Raw genomic sequence first — 13,288 nt, 5'->3', positions numbered from 1 at the left:
GTATATATGAATCATTAATAAGTTCAAACGCTAAATAAATGCACACAGGAATATATATCTATATGCGAATATATGAATAGATATCTGTTCCACACCAGATGTGTTTTATGGACGTCTCTTATCAGATCATGGTTTAGCCATGAAACACCCATTGTTCCTCAGACAGACAAGTTTAGAGAAACCTGTGTAGATAAATCCATGTCTCTAAACAATAATAAAAGTATAGTCTTCTCTATATATTCACTTTTAACACATTGAACTTGCTATGAACCCATCTTGGTTTTTTTCAGGTTCATGCTGATCACATGTTGTTAAAGGCAATGATCATCCATATTGAATATAGTATCATCAGATACATTGTACACTTATGAAAATGCACAACAATACACATTTCTACACTAGAGGGTCGATTGGAGAAATTTAAGGTCTCATTTCAAATCATGGGTCACGACCTACAATTTTTACATTTTTTAATTCTATGGAACTCATTTTTTTTTTTTATTAGAGTAACAAAGGCCAAGGTAATCACTGTAAAAATCTATCTCTACAGTGGGCAGAATTCATGGAGCTGGGCAAAGATGTCCCAGATGTTCAGCTGGACCAAATAATTTCTTCCCAGAAGCCTAACCAGTGCTGCACTCTGATTTACACCTCTGGAACCACTGGACAGCCTAAGGGTGTAATGCTAAGCCATGACAATGTAAGTACCAAATGTTTGTTGTATTTGTCACGTTATTTTCACCAATATGAAATATTTATTCCATGTCCAGGAAAAGCACTTTTACTCTGCTGAAAACCTACTTCCAAGTGTCCAGCTGGGCGGGCTTTTACAAGTGTCCAGAACAAACCAGCTGGGAACTGGGTAGCTGTATTTCAGCAGAATAAAAGTGCTTTTCTGGGATATGAAATAAAGACACAAAGCACACACAGGTAAGTTTGGAATGCATTTGCAGTCGTCTTTTGGGCAATACTGTTACAGTATATTGGTGAAAATGACATGACTGCCTCCCTTTAAACACAGTTTGGCACTCTAACTATGATGTTTATCTGCCCTATAGGGGTTGTCCTAGGTTAACCCAACCCCTTTATTCTGACGGACCCACTTTTATTGATAAATTATAAATGTAATGTGTTTTTTCTTTCAGATCACTTGGACAGCCACAGCAGCTGGAAGGGCAGTTCGTCTCAGAGAGGCTACTGACCAACAAGAAATAGTAGTTAGTTACTTGCCCCTTAGTCATGTTGCAGCGCAGATGATAGACATCTGGTTGACGATGAAGTATGGTGGAGCCACTTATTTTGCTATGCCAGATGCTTTGAAGGTAACTTTTTTCTGTACTGCTAATTAAACAGCCTAGAGCTCACAGCATTTGTGAAAAAAAAGGATTAGTGATTAACGTTTAATTTCATTAAGTGACCCTCTGGTTCAAGGTAAAATATTTTCATTAACTGGTGAACAACCAAAATACTTACATGGTACACTTCTTTTCTTTTTAGATGCAGATCCATCAATTCCTGAGCTCCGTTTCTGCTATCCAAGATAGCCGCACCAATTCTCAGACTACCTCACACACACTGTGCATTTGGTAGTCCAAGACAATTCATTCCTGCTGCCCTTTGATTGGCCAGCACTTGCTCATGTGAATAGGGCTGACTAATCTAAGAGCAGGGCTGGACAAGTAGAAAGTGTTCTGAGCTACCAAATGCACAGTGTGAGTCTGAGAAGTGGTATGGCCATCTTGGATGGCAGTAGAAGAGCCTCAGAATTAGTGGACCTGGAGGGGCACTTTAAAGAGACACAGCTATTTCTCTGTACATAGAAATGGTCTGACTGAAAGTCAAGCAAGATTGTTTGCCATGCTAGAAGACCACATAAAGAGTAAGTTAAAAAGCAAGTACAGGAAGTAAAATACATGGGGTTACTTCAAAAAATTAGATATAGAATACATCCACCAGTTTCTTAGTAAAAAAATAATACATAAAATATTCACAGATGTGACTGATAAAAATATTTTGATGGAAGCATCCCTTTTAAACATGTACTTTCTGTTCTCAGGGGTCATTGGTAAACACCTTAAAAGAAGTAAGACCGACTGCATTTATGGGTGTTCCTAGGGTATGGGAGAAAATGCAGGAGAAAATGAAATCCGTTGCAGCCAAATCTTCAACTATCAGACGCAAGGTGGCTTCTTGGGCAAAAGGTGTAGGCTTAGAAACAAACTTAAAGAGAATGAATGGGTAAGACTAAAAAATTTGCTCTAGTAGATCTTCATCATACTAATATGATTTTTCTCTAAAATGGTTTAGCATAACTTTTCGGTAATCATTTGAGAAGTTGGCTTGCTGTTTGTATAAGATATGTTTTGGAATAATTTGTTACTTAGAAAGTCATTGTACTGTTATTGATAATAAATATATCTTTGCTGCTACAGAGTATCTCCACAACCAGTGAAGTATTATATGGCCAAAAAACTGGTTTTTAAGAAGGTCCGCAAAGCTCTCGGTTTGGACCGCTGTACAAAATGCTACACTGGAGCTGCTCCTATTACAAAGGATACTCTGGAATTTTTCCTCAGCCTCAATATCCCTGTATATGAACTTTATGGAATGAGTGAAAGTTCCGGTCCACACACTATTTCCCTGCCTGATGCATTCAGAATTACCAGGTACACTTGACTTGTATATAAACTTTTATTTACTATCAATGTTTTCATTGCATTTTCATTTCCTTGGAACTACACACTTGAAGTAAATCTGTCAGCTGATTTCTGCTGTCCTGTCTGACACCAGGGAATGGTGAAGAGAAGCTGCACGATGTCATACGCAGATTGGGCACGATGCGCCTACACAGATTGACTGACAGCTTTTTCTGTATCAATGTGTATATAGAAAAGATGGTTAATCATCCTGTGTGGGGTGGGGTGGGGTGACCATTGGAAATCCATTATTGCTACTAAACTTCATGTGTTATTGGCCTATTTTGATGTCCTCATGCCAAAACATTGTAAAATAGATAGTACTATTGTCCCCTATCCCTCTCTTACTTTTATAGTTGTGGAAGAGTAATATCTGGTTGCAAAACAAAAATCTACCAGCCAGACGGTGATGGCAGTGGAGAAATATTATTCTGGGGCCGACATGTGTTTATGGGTTACCTAAACATGGAGGTCAAAACAAAGGAATCCATAGATGAAGAGGGATGGCTGCATTCAGGAGACATTGGAAAACATGATGACAAAGGATTCTTGTTCATTACTGGTAGAATTAAAGGTGATTTATTTTTTATTTTTTTTTAAGGGCAGGGGCAAAAAGCTACAGTTTTGTGGCAGTTTTTCATGTAGTTTTTTTTAAACCAAAGAAGTGGACTCAAATTTAGAGGAAATATAAAGGAAGGACTTGTACATCTTCTTCCTATGGGATACATATATGCTTTGGCTCAAAAAACTGCATCAAAAAATGCAGTGACTTAAAAAAAAAAACTACCTTTACAAATGCAGATTGTTGTATACAAAGGGTATATTAGGTGTGTTGATGCACGTTCAGACTGTTTGTGTTCTATTTCAGAGCTCATTATTACAGCAGGAGGTGAAAATATCCCTCCTGTGCCCATTGAGGATGCCATGAAGGAACACCTACCGATAATTAGTAATGTCATGGTAATAGGGGACAAGAGAAAATTTCTTTCCATGCTGCTGACCTTGAAGGTATCTTCGCTAAACAGAATACTCCTTCATATATATATATTTTTTTTGTTACCCATTTTATCCCTTAGTGACAACCAATATGCCTTTTTACAGTGGTCAATAGCCTTAGGTTGGACTTCCGCCTTTTCATGGCAACCCAGTCTAAGTGCTGCACAGGTTTCATGTGCAGTGTAGAGGGGGGCTTGGCTCTAACAGCCCGGATCAGCAGAAGTGCTTTGTCAGTTTTTTCCTGAGCTTGGCTGGTCGAAACTAGTTCTTATTTCTAGGATGTCTTTTCTGACAGCACCACAGGAAGTTGTCCTTTTAATCATCTGTAGGAACAAGAACCCAAAGAGGTTAAACGATCCCTCCCACCACCACCCTCCAGTGTTCTTCCTGTATATCAGGATAAAGCATACATGGACTACATACCATGGACTAGAGAGGCACAGTCTTCTGGTTTCAGAACTGTAATGCTATAGGAGCCTAGAACTTTGGCCTGGTTAATATGACTACTCCAAAGCTTCATATTTAGGGTCATGTAAGTGGGGTCCACAGTTCATGCTCAGAGGTCACCATCCTATTTCTCTTCTGACTTTTTGTGCGTCAGGTTGTTTCCCTTCCTTTATTTTAGAATGAGAAGAACTTCTTGCAGAGGTTAATAAGAAGAAATGTGCTACATGCTCCAAGCGACTTGTAACAAACGATAGAAGACAGTTGCAGAGCAGCACAAATGGACCTCCTGACCAATCCGGAATGCACCAGCCGCGATAGGACCACTGATCCACAGCAGTCCCATAAGCAATGGTAGAGACTGAGTAAAGAGGTTCACAGCAGCATGTCCGGTGTGACTATTTATTGGGAACCAAGAGTGCACACACAAAAAGATACGACGTTTCGGCTACGCAGTAGCCTTTATCAAGTATACAAATACAAAAAAGTGAGCAGTCATATATACACCAGAGTGGCCACTCATGTGACATAGTATAGCCAATCAGCTAAAAGCTCAATCTCATCAGCACATGTGTAATAATTAAAATGGCCTGAGCTCCAATCAGACCAATAATAAATAGAAGCTATGTGTACCTGATCCTCATTGAAACTCCTCCAAATGCCTCAGCCATGTCGCTTCCTAAAGTCGGCGTCTCAACAGACCCACTGCGCATGTCCGTGACGTCCTCACGAGCATCAGCGATGCGGTCACACCTCTCTCTGATGCGGCCACACCTGCAACCAATGAGCGCTCATACAGCAAGTCACATGCAGAGTGCATGATCAGCCCACGTGATCGTCACCTGATCGGACAACAATAAATGAAAATGTTCTATCTACACTGTTTACATTAAATTCAATGTTGAGTCCCTGGGGTTGTAGGGATTGTAATGTGAAAATCAATTTTAACTTTCTTCCTCAACATGCGCTCCCTATCCCCTCCTCTCTTAGGGACCTCAACAGAATCGATGACCCGTAATCTCAGTTGGCTGACAGAGTGTCCACAATCAATAAAATGTTTAGCCACCGGCTTGTCCATAATTTTTTTTCCTTATAGTATTTTTGTGTTTGTTGATACGCTCCCTAATCTCCATGGTCGTTTCTCCCACGTAGATCAAATTACAGGGGCAAACGATCATGTAGATGACAAACCTAGACCGGCACGTGTAATATTCTGCAATAATTTCTTGCCACTGTATGGGTGAACGAAAGTATTACCTTTCAACATGTTCCCACAATTACAGCAACCCAAGCAAGGGAAATTCCCAGTCTTTCTGGGCATCAAATAAGTCTGGCCCCCTCTGTTAACATAACACGTGTCAGTCTTAATCAGTTTGTCATGCAAATTGGTACCCCGTTTGTATGCCATCAATGGTGGATTGTCAAATTCACTTACTTTAGGGAGGCCCCTGTGTAAAATGTGCCACTCCCTTCTCAAAATCTGTGCTATATCAGCACTGTGATTGCCATAGGTGGATACAAACGGGATGCGTCCTGCATTCATTCTCCTAGGAGAGACTTGAAAAGTGGACACTCTGTCAGCCGAGGAGATCCTGGTCCTCGTTCTATCTAGCAGCCTGCCTGGATATCTTCTATTGGAGAACTTATTACACATCTCATCAATACAATTCATGAATTTGTCATCATCAGATACCACTCGTCTCACACGCAGCATCTGGCTCCAGGGTAAGGAGTCAAGCATGAGGCGTGGCTGATTACTGTCATATCTTAAGAGATTGTTCCTATCTGTAGGCTTTTTGTACAAGTCAGTTTTTAATACACCTCCTTCACGGTATACCCTGACATCAAGAAACTGTAACTCTTTAGAAGAGGCAGTCACAGTGCATTGAAGCCCAGGTACACCATTATTAAGATGTTGGTGGAACTCATTCAAGGAGTCCATCGAGCCACTCCAAATCATAAAAGTGTCGTTGATGTAGCGCCACCAGCACAGGACCCACTGTTGAAATTGTGATGCGTATACCAATTTGTCCTGGACCTCCGCCATAAAAATATTGGCATAAGTTGGTGCCACGTTGGACCCCATGGCCACACCGCGTGACTGTTGGTAAAAGGTGTTGCCAAAGAGAAAATAATTCCTCTTGAGGACCAACTCTAGGAGGTTGAGGACAAAATGGCACGCATCAAGAGTGAGTCCCGTGCCGGCCAGGGCCACATCGACTACATTTAATCCATAGTCGTGCATAATAGACGTGTACAGAGACACCACATCAAAACTCACCAAATAGAAGTGGACCGGTAGAGTGATCTCACTCAACTTGGTGAAAAAGTGTCCCGTGTCCCTGACATAGAAGGGAGCTGAGGTTGCGTGGACACGGAGCAGTCTGTCCAAAAATATGGCGATATTGCTGAAGATAGACCCCCTGCCCGACACAATGGGTCTGCCCGGGGGGGTCTACCAACCGCTTGTGTATCTTAGGGAGAACATAGATCAGCGGGGTGATGGGAAAAGGTACCTTGAGAAACTGGCATAAATCTGAATCAATAATGCCTTGTGCATGTGCTGTATCAACAATATCAGTCACCACCCTGGCAATCTCCCATTTGGGATCCTGTTTCAATTTTTCATACACTTCTGCATCACCCAACTGCCTATGTATCTCCCCTATGTATCTGTCCGTGTCCATGACAACCACAGCTCCCCCCTTGTAGGCTGGTTTGATAGTGAAGTCCCTGTTTTGTGTCAATGCCTTGAGGGCTTCCCTCTCTTTATATGACATATTGGGATTATACTGTTGCTGTCTACTACGTTCTTGCAAATTTCTGATCTACCATATTTAATGACTATTTGGATATACAATTCCACAATATGATTGTTATATGGGGGCATGAAGTTGCTCTTGTTACGTAGCTCAAATTTGGCCAAGGACAATTCAGCAACTTCCTTATTGGGGGTACCCCTGGTGTTGACATTGTTATCAAAAAATGCTTTTAATCTAAGCCGCCTAAAAAAACATAAATCAAGTTGCATCTCGAACCAATCAATGTCCGCCATAAGACATAAGGAAAGTCCATGTCGCAAAACATTTATCTGGTCGTCGTTCAACTCAGTAGATGATATGCTGACCACCAGATTATTTATTTCTTGTGCATGCGTCTCGTCACTCTCTCTCGTACTCCCTGATTGTATCCCGGATACATAGGTGGCGGCTAGTCTTTTATGGACTCTGTGGTGTTTTCTGCCGCCAAGTCAGAGTTTCCTCCCGCTGCGTGCATTGCTCTTCCTAAAAAAGTAGACTTGGTGGACTCATCTGTTGACTCAGATTCACCTGTTGTAAAGCCAAAATGACCTTGATCAAATCTCCTCCCTCTTCCCCTTCTTCTGGGGGGTCTGTTAAGAGATTGTTGGTTTTGCCAATCATACTGTATATCCATCCAGACTGATAGTCCTCCAGGTCACGGTGCCACTTATCTCTTTTGTTTTTTTCAACCTCAATTCTGTGCCGTTGGACATGTTGAGTGATATTTTCTTTGTGAGCCACAAAATCATCAGCAGACAGCAGACCTTGAATCTGCACCTCCAGAGTGGCAAGAGATTTCTTAATGCTCTCAGCCTCTTTCTGCAAATATTCGATATTTAGTAGCATTAACAAAGGAATATTTGTTGTTAACGGACTCAAACTTTTTACAAAAGTCCTCATTGTTGGGAAAGAGGTTAGGGCGGAGGTGTGATCTTAAACCTCTGGGCACACGTTGTGCTTTGTAGTATTCCCTCAGCATGTTGAGGTGCAATTCCATGGTAGTGAGCCTCTTTGACTCATTTTAAAATGTTATTTTCAGCAGGTCAATAGATGGAGTGCTGAGGAATGTCACATCACTGGCATCCTCAATAATTAACCTGTGAATGTCCTCTTCAGTATACAAGTATGCACTCATATTGGCCCTCTCAGAGGTCTTACCCGGTCCAAGGGGTACATCCATCGGTCAGTTGTAACCGTATCCCCAGTGCCCGCTCCTAGGATCCAAATGAGCGATAGAAGACAGTTGCAGAGCAGCACAAATGGACCTCCTGACCAATCTGGAATGCACCAGCCGCGATAGGACCACCGATCCACAGCAGTCCCATAAGCAATGGTAGAGAGTAAAGAGGTTCACAGCAGCATGTCCGGTGTGACTATTTATTGGGAACCAAGAGTGCACACAAAAAGATATGATGTTTCGGCTGCGCAGTAGCCTTTATCAAGTATACAGATACAAAAAAGTGAGCAGTCATATATACACCAGAGTGGCCACCCATGTGACATAGTGTAGCCAATCAGCTAAAGGCTCAATCTCATCAGCACATGTGTAATAATTAAAATGGCCTGAGCTCCAATCAGACTAATAATAAATAGAAGCTATGTGTACCTGATCCTCATTGAAACTCATCCAAATGCCTCAGCCATGTCGCTTCCTAAAGTCTGCGTCTCAACTGCGCATGTCCGTGACATCATCACGTGACGTCATCACGTCTGTTGAGACGCCGACTTTGGGAAGCGACATGGCTGAGGCATTTGGATGAGTTTCAATGAGTATCAGATACACATAGCTTCTATTTATTATTAGTCTGATTGGAGCTCAGGCCATTTTAATTATTACACATGTGCTGATGAGATTGAGCTTTTAGCTGATTGGCTACACTATGTCACATGGGTGGCCACTCTGATGTATATATGACTGCTCACTTTTTTGTATCTGTATACTTGATAAAGGCTACTGCGCAGCCGAAACGTTGTATCTTTTTGTGTGTGCACTCTTGGTTCCCAATAAATAGTCACACCGGACATGCTGCTGTGAACCCCTTTACTCTCTATTATAACAAACGATAGAGATGAACTAATCGAAGCAGACATAGTGGAATTCGATCCGAATTTCAGGAAAAATTTGATTCGCACCGAAGCCAAATTTCCTCACGCTTCTTGGTAACGAATCGCATTTTTTCCTAAAATGGCTGCTGCATGTGTGAGGACATGGAGAAAGTAACTATGGGAAGGCGGGATCACCCATAATGCCATGCATGCAGCCAATCAGCAGCCAGCCAGCCCTGTGATGTCACAGCCCTTTAAATAGCCTCAGCCATCTTGGATTCTGCCATTTACCAGTGTACTTAGTGCAGGGAGAGACGTCAGCAGGCGCTAGGGACAGTGTTAGAAAAAATGTCATTGTGCTATAAAAACGATTTACAAGTGCAGGGAAATGATAGGGAGGAATCATTCCACAACATTTATGTTGAACAGGGTTCAGTAGGGGAGGTTACAGCCTGGGTAATAGGAACAATCAGATTACACCTTGCTGCACTGACTGGGGATCCAAATTGCCATTATACAGCTCTATAATTCCAGAAAATCGTTCTTATTAGGGTGCAAGTGCTGTTTGATACAGGCATTAACAGGGTTTATTACAAGGAAATATTTATACGTCTTCTTTGACCTTGTGCAGTGCAGTTATACGTTCTAAAGCATTTTTTGGCTTGTATTAGTGGGGAAAAAAGGGCTTATTAGCTGTTGTATGGTAAAGTGCTAAAATTACAGCCCTTTTTGTCGTGCATTAGTGGCAAAAATAAAATATATATTTGCCGCTCAGCGGTGCAGTTATCTGTTGTAAAGCCTTTTGTGGCGTGTATTAGTGGAAAAAGAAAAAATATATTTGCCGTTCAGTGTTGCACTTATGTTGAAAAGCCTTAAAAAATAAGGGCCTATTTGTCGTTCAGGGGTGCAGTTATATGTGGTAAAGCCATTTTTTGCAGTATGGGCTGAATTACATAGTGGGGAAATATTTTATGTGAAACAGGTTTTTGGGAGAAAATTGATAGGTGATTGTAGACCTCCTTTTGCTGTATGGACCGAATTATGTCGTCTTGGGTCCTCCATTAAACATAATGAAGACGCTAAAGACAACACACCAGCAGACTTTGCTTTTACCATCTATTCACAATTAAATCAAGCAGCTTCAGTAAGTTGAAAATTATCATGTGTTTTTATCTGCTCCGTCTGCATTTGATCTCCACAGCACACAAGACATGACAGGAGAGTCTCTGCTTTGGAGTCAAAGTCCAGTTTCTTAAGATCAGGAGTTCCATCAGAATTGTGCGTAACATTCTTGCTTCCTGTGCAAAGCCATAACAAAAGGACTCCGTAGGCATAGACATCAGAGGAAGCTGAAGCTGGTTGCCCCAATTTTAATTCGGGAGCAGTAAACCGGGGGAAGCAAATAGAGGTGGCTGAACTCCACTGCTCTGTATCTCTTGTGAAGTCAATGTCACCAGCTATGCCCCTCTCATCACTCTCACACTGTTCTGCACCTGGTTTGCCTGGGAGAATGGAGTCACACAGGGGAGGAACTGTTCTGTGTACTTCAGGAAGAAATCAAATCCTGGCTTTCTCTGCGACAACTCAAAATCGGAAACCATGGTGACCGACAACGGGAAGAACATGGTGTCGGTGCTGCGTCAAGGAGGGCTGAGCCATGCGCCCTGCATGGGACACGTGTTCAGTCTGGTTGTCAAGCGGTTCCTGAAGTCTTCTACCCATCTGCAAAACATCCTAAAAATGGCCAGCAAACTTTGCATGCACTTCAGCCACTCGTACACCGCAAAGCACACCCTCCTTGAGCTGCAGCGGCAGAACGGCATCCCACAACATAAGCTGATATGCAATGTTTCCACCCATTGGACTTCCACCCTCCATATGTTGGACCAACTATACGGACAGAGAAAGGCCATCAATGATTTATTGATGATCCAATCGGACAGGAGATGCTGCTGCTACCTCCACAATATGTCACCTTGCCACTCTGTGGATCCTGAAGCCACCTCCATACTGTCACTTTGCCACTCTGTGGTCTCCTGATGCTGCCGCCACCTCCTCACTCTGTCATTGGACCTCTCTGTGGTCTCCTCATGCTGTTCCCACCCTCCCCACTTCATGACTGGGCCACGATTTAGCCTTTTTGGCTTGGCTGACATAATCATTTATTTGACCCTTCTTCTGATCTGTCAGAAGGAAATAAAAATGAGACTCACAACGGATCCTTTATGTGTAGCAGCTATAAGACCTGTATGGTCCTATCAGAATTGGCTTATGATTTGGTAGCCAAAAGCAAAAGTGGGTACAAAACACAGAAGACATGCAAATATTCAGCTTCACGTGTCATCTCTGTATTGGATCCACTCGAGTTTTTTTTGGCATTAGCAATACTGATGGATTACTGACCAATAGCTGACCGAGTGAAGGCAGATGCTCCACAGACAGCATCCGTTTTTTGTGGGTTATTGTTCTGACAGATGTTACGCTGAGCGCTCCAGGTCCCCTGCTGGTCTCGGAGCGCTCACAGCGTATGTCCCCAGGCAGCACTCCAGTGTCTCGGCGTGTGCGTCCTCGCTCTCTAGGGCGCGCGCACTCCGGGACTCTTAGATTCAAAGGACCAGTGCACCAGTGATTGGTGCCTGGTCCAAAGGGGTTATTAAGGGTTAAGGTTGTGAGAGGCAGTGCTGACTTAATTAGGCTGCACCTGTGCACTACCCATTTATACCTTCTCCTCCCACAGCCTTCTGCCGGATCTTTGTGCCTTGTGCCTCAGAGAAAGCGTTCCCTATGATGTTAGTTTGCCTTACCTGTTGCCGTACCCGTTGCTACCGTCCACTCGCCTTTGAACCTTTGCCGCCTGCCCTGACCGCTGCTTCGTCCGACTACGCTCTTGCCTTCTCCCTGTGTACCACGCCTTATCAGTTGCCAGAGAGGTCGAGTTGTTACTAGGGGACACGACCTGGTAGTTACCGCCGCTGCAAATCCATCCCGCTTTGCGGCGGGCTCTGGTGAAGACCAGTAACTGCTTAGAACCGGTCCTCTAGTACAACCCGCGCCATCGCCTCTCTGGTGCAGAGGATTCACTACCTGTCCTGCCGGTTCGTGACAGTAAGATCCGGCCATGAATCCCACTGATCTTCCCCTGCCAAGCCTGGAGGACCTCACCACCATTGTGGCCCAGCAGGGTCAACAGCTGGCCCAGTTGACCGCTATGTTGCAGCAGCTCCTGCCTTCTCTGCAACAGCCAGCTCCTCCGTCTGCTCCTGCTGCATCACCTCCGCCTGCAGTTACCACCGGTTCCAGAATCCGTTTGTCCCTACCAGACAAATATGACGGAGATCCTAAGCAGTGCCGTGAGTTCTTGTCGCAGTGCTCTCTCCACCTCAAGCTTCTGTCCGACCAGTTTCCTTCTGAGCGAGCCAAGGTAGCCTTTATTCTCAGTTTACTGTCTGGGAAGGCCCTGGCCTGGGCTACACCACTATGGGACCGCGCAGATCCTGCCACCGCATCCGTCCAGAGTTTCTGCCTAGAGTTCCGGAATGTTTTTGAGGAGCCTGCCCGGGTTACCTCCGCAGAGACTGCCTTACTAAATTTGACCCAAGGAGGTTCTTCCGTGGGTGACTATGCCATTCAGTTTCGCACTCTGGCCTCTGAGCTGAACTGGAACAATGAAGCCCTTTGTGCCACCTTCAAGAAAGGACTTAACAGTGAAGTAAAGGACGTTCTGGCTGCACGTGAGCTTCCTTCCACTCTTTGTGACCTCATCTTGCTGGCCACTAGGATAGACAAACGTTTCGCCGAAAGACAGGAGGAACTCCTCCTTGAAAAGGAAAAAGCTCGTCCTAGACGCTTTCCTCGTCTGGCTCCCGTTTTTCCGCATCCACCTCAACCCGCTACTGGGTTTTCCGCCGTGGAAGCCATGCAGGTGGATCGGTCACGCTTGACTCCGCAAGAATGAAGCCGCCGCAGAAATGAGAACCTGTGTCTGTACTGTGCCAGTACCGAGCACTTCCTTAGAGATTGTCCTCTCCGTCCACCGCGTTCGGGAAACGCTCGCACCTAGTAAGCGTGGGAGAGGCATTGCTAGGTGTGGATTCTTCCTCTCCACGTCTCATCATACCCGTGCAGTTGATCATCTCTTCCAAGTCCTCTTTCTCCGCAGCCGCCTTCTTGGATTCCGGTTCAGCTGGCAACTTCATTCACGCCACCTTGGTTGACAAGTATCGTATTCCAGTAATCCGTCTACCCAAGCCGTTTTTCATCTCTACTGTTAACGGTGAGAGACTCTCAGCCACCGTGCAGTTCCGT

The 13,288-nt window shown here is 44.0% G+C and overlaps 1 protein-coding gene across 3 annotated transcripts in view; it reads left to right on the top strand.

The window, feature by feature from the left end:
* The window catches only part of ACSBG2 (acyl-CoA synthetase bubblegum family member 2), a 149,710-nt gene that overhangs the window by 118,093 nt on the left and 18,329 nt on the right, over positions 1-13,288 (top strand). The window contains exons 8-13 of one of the 3 annotated variants that reach the window (XM_040417785.1): positions 551-700; positions 1,146-1,322; positions 2,057-2,238; positions 2,577-2,666; positions 3,053-3,270; positions 3,565-3,704. In XM_040417785.1, the coding sequence (XP_040273719.1) occupies positions 551-700; positions 1,146-1,322; positions 2,057-2,238; positions 2,577-2,666; positions 3,053-3,270; positions 3,565-3,704 (957 nt within the window). Of the gene's footprint in view, positions 1-550; positions 701-1,145; positions 1,323-2,056; positions 2,239-2,432; positions 2,667-3,052; positions 3,271-3,564; positions 3,705-13,288 lie in introns of all 3 variants that reach the window. The other 2 variants (XM_040417784.1, XM_040417786.1) reach the window with 2 other exon arrangements.

Source organism: Bufo bufo, chromosome 2 (genome assembly GCF_905171765.1).
Source record: "Bufo bufo chromosome 2, aBufBuf1.1, whole genome shotgun sequence".
Lineage (NCBI taxonomy): Eukaryota > Metazoa > Chordata > Amphibia > Anura > Bufonidae > Bufo > Bufo bufo.
The sequence above is the reverse complement of the archived record's forward strand: the minus strand, read 5'-3'. Positions and strand labels throughout refer to the sequence as shown.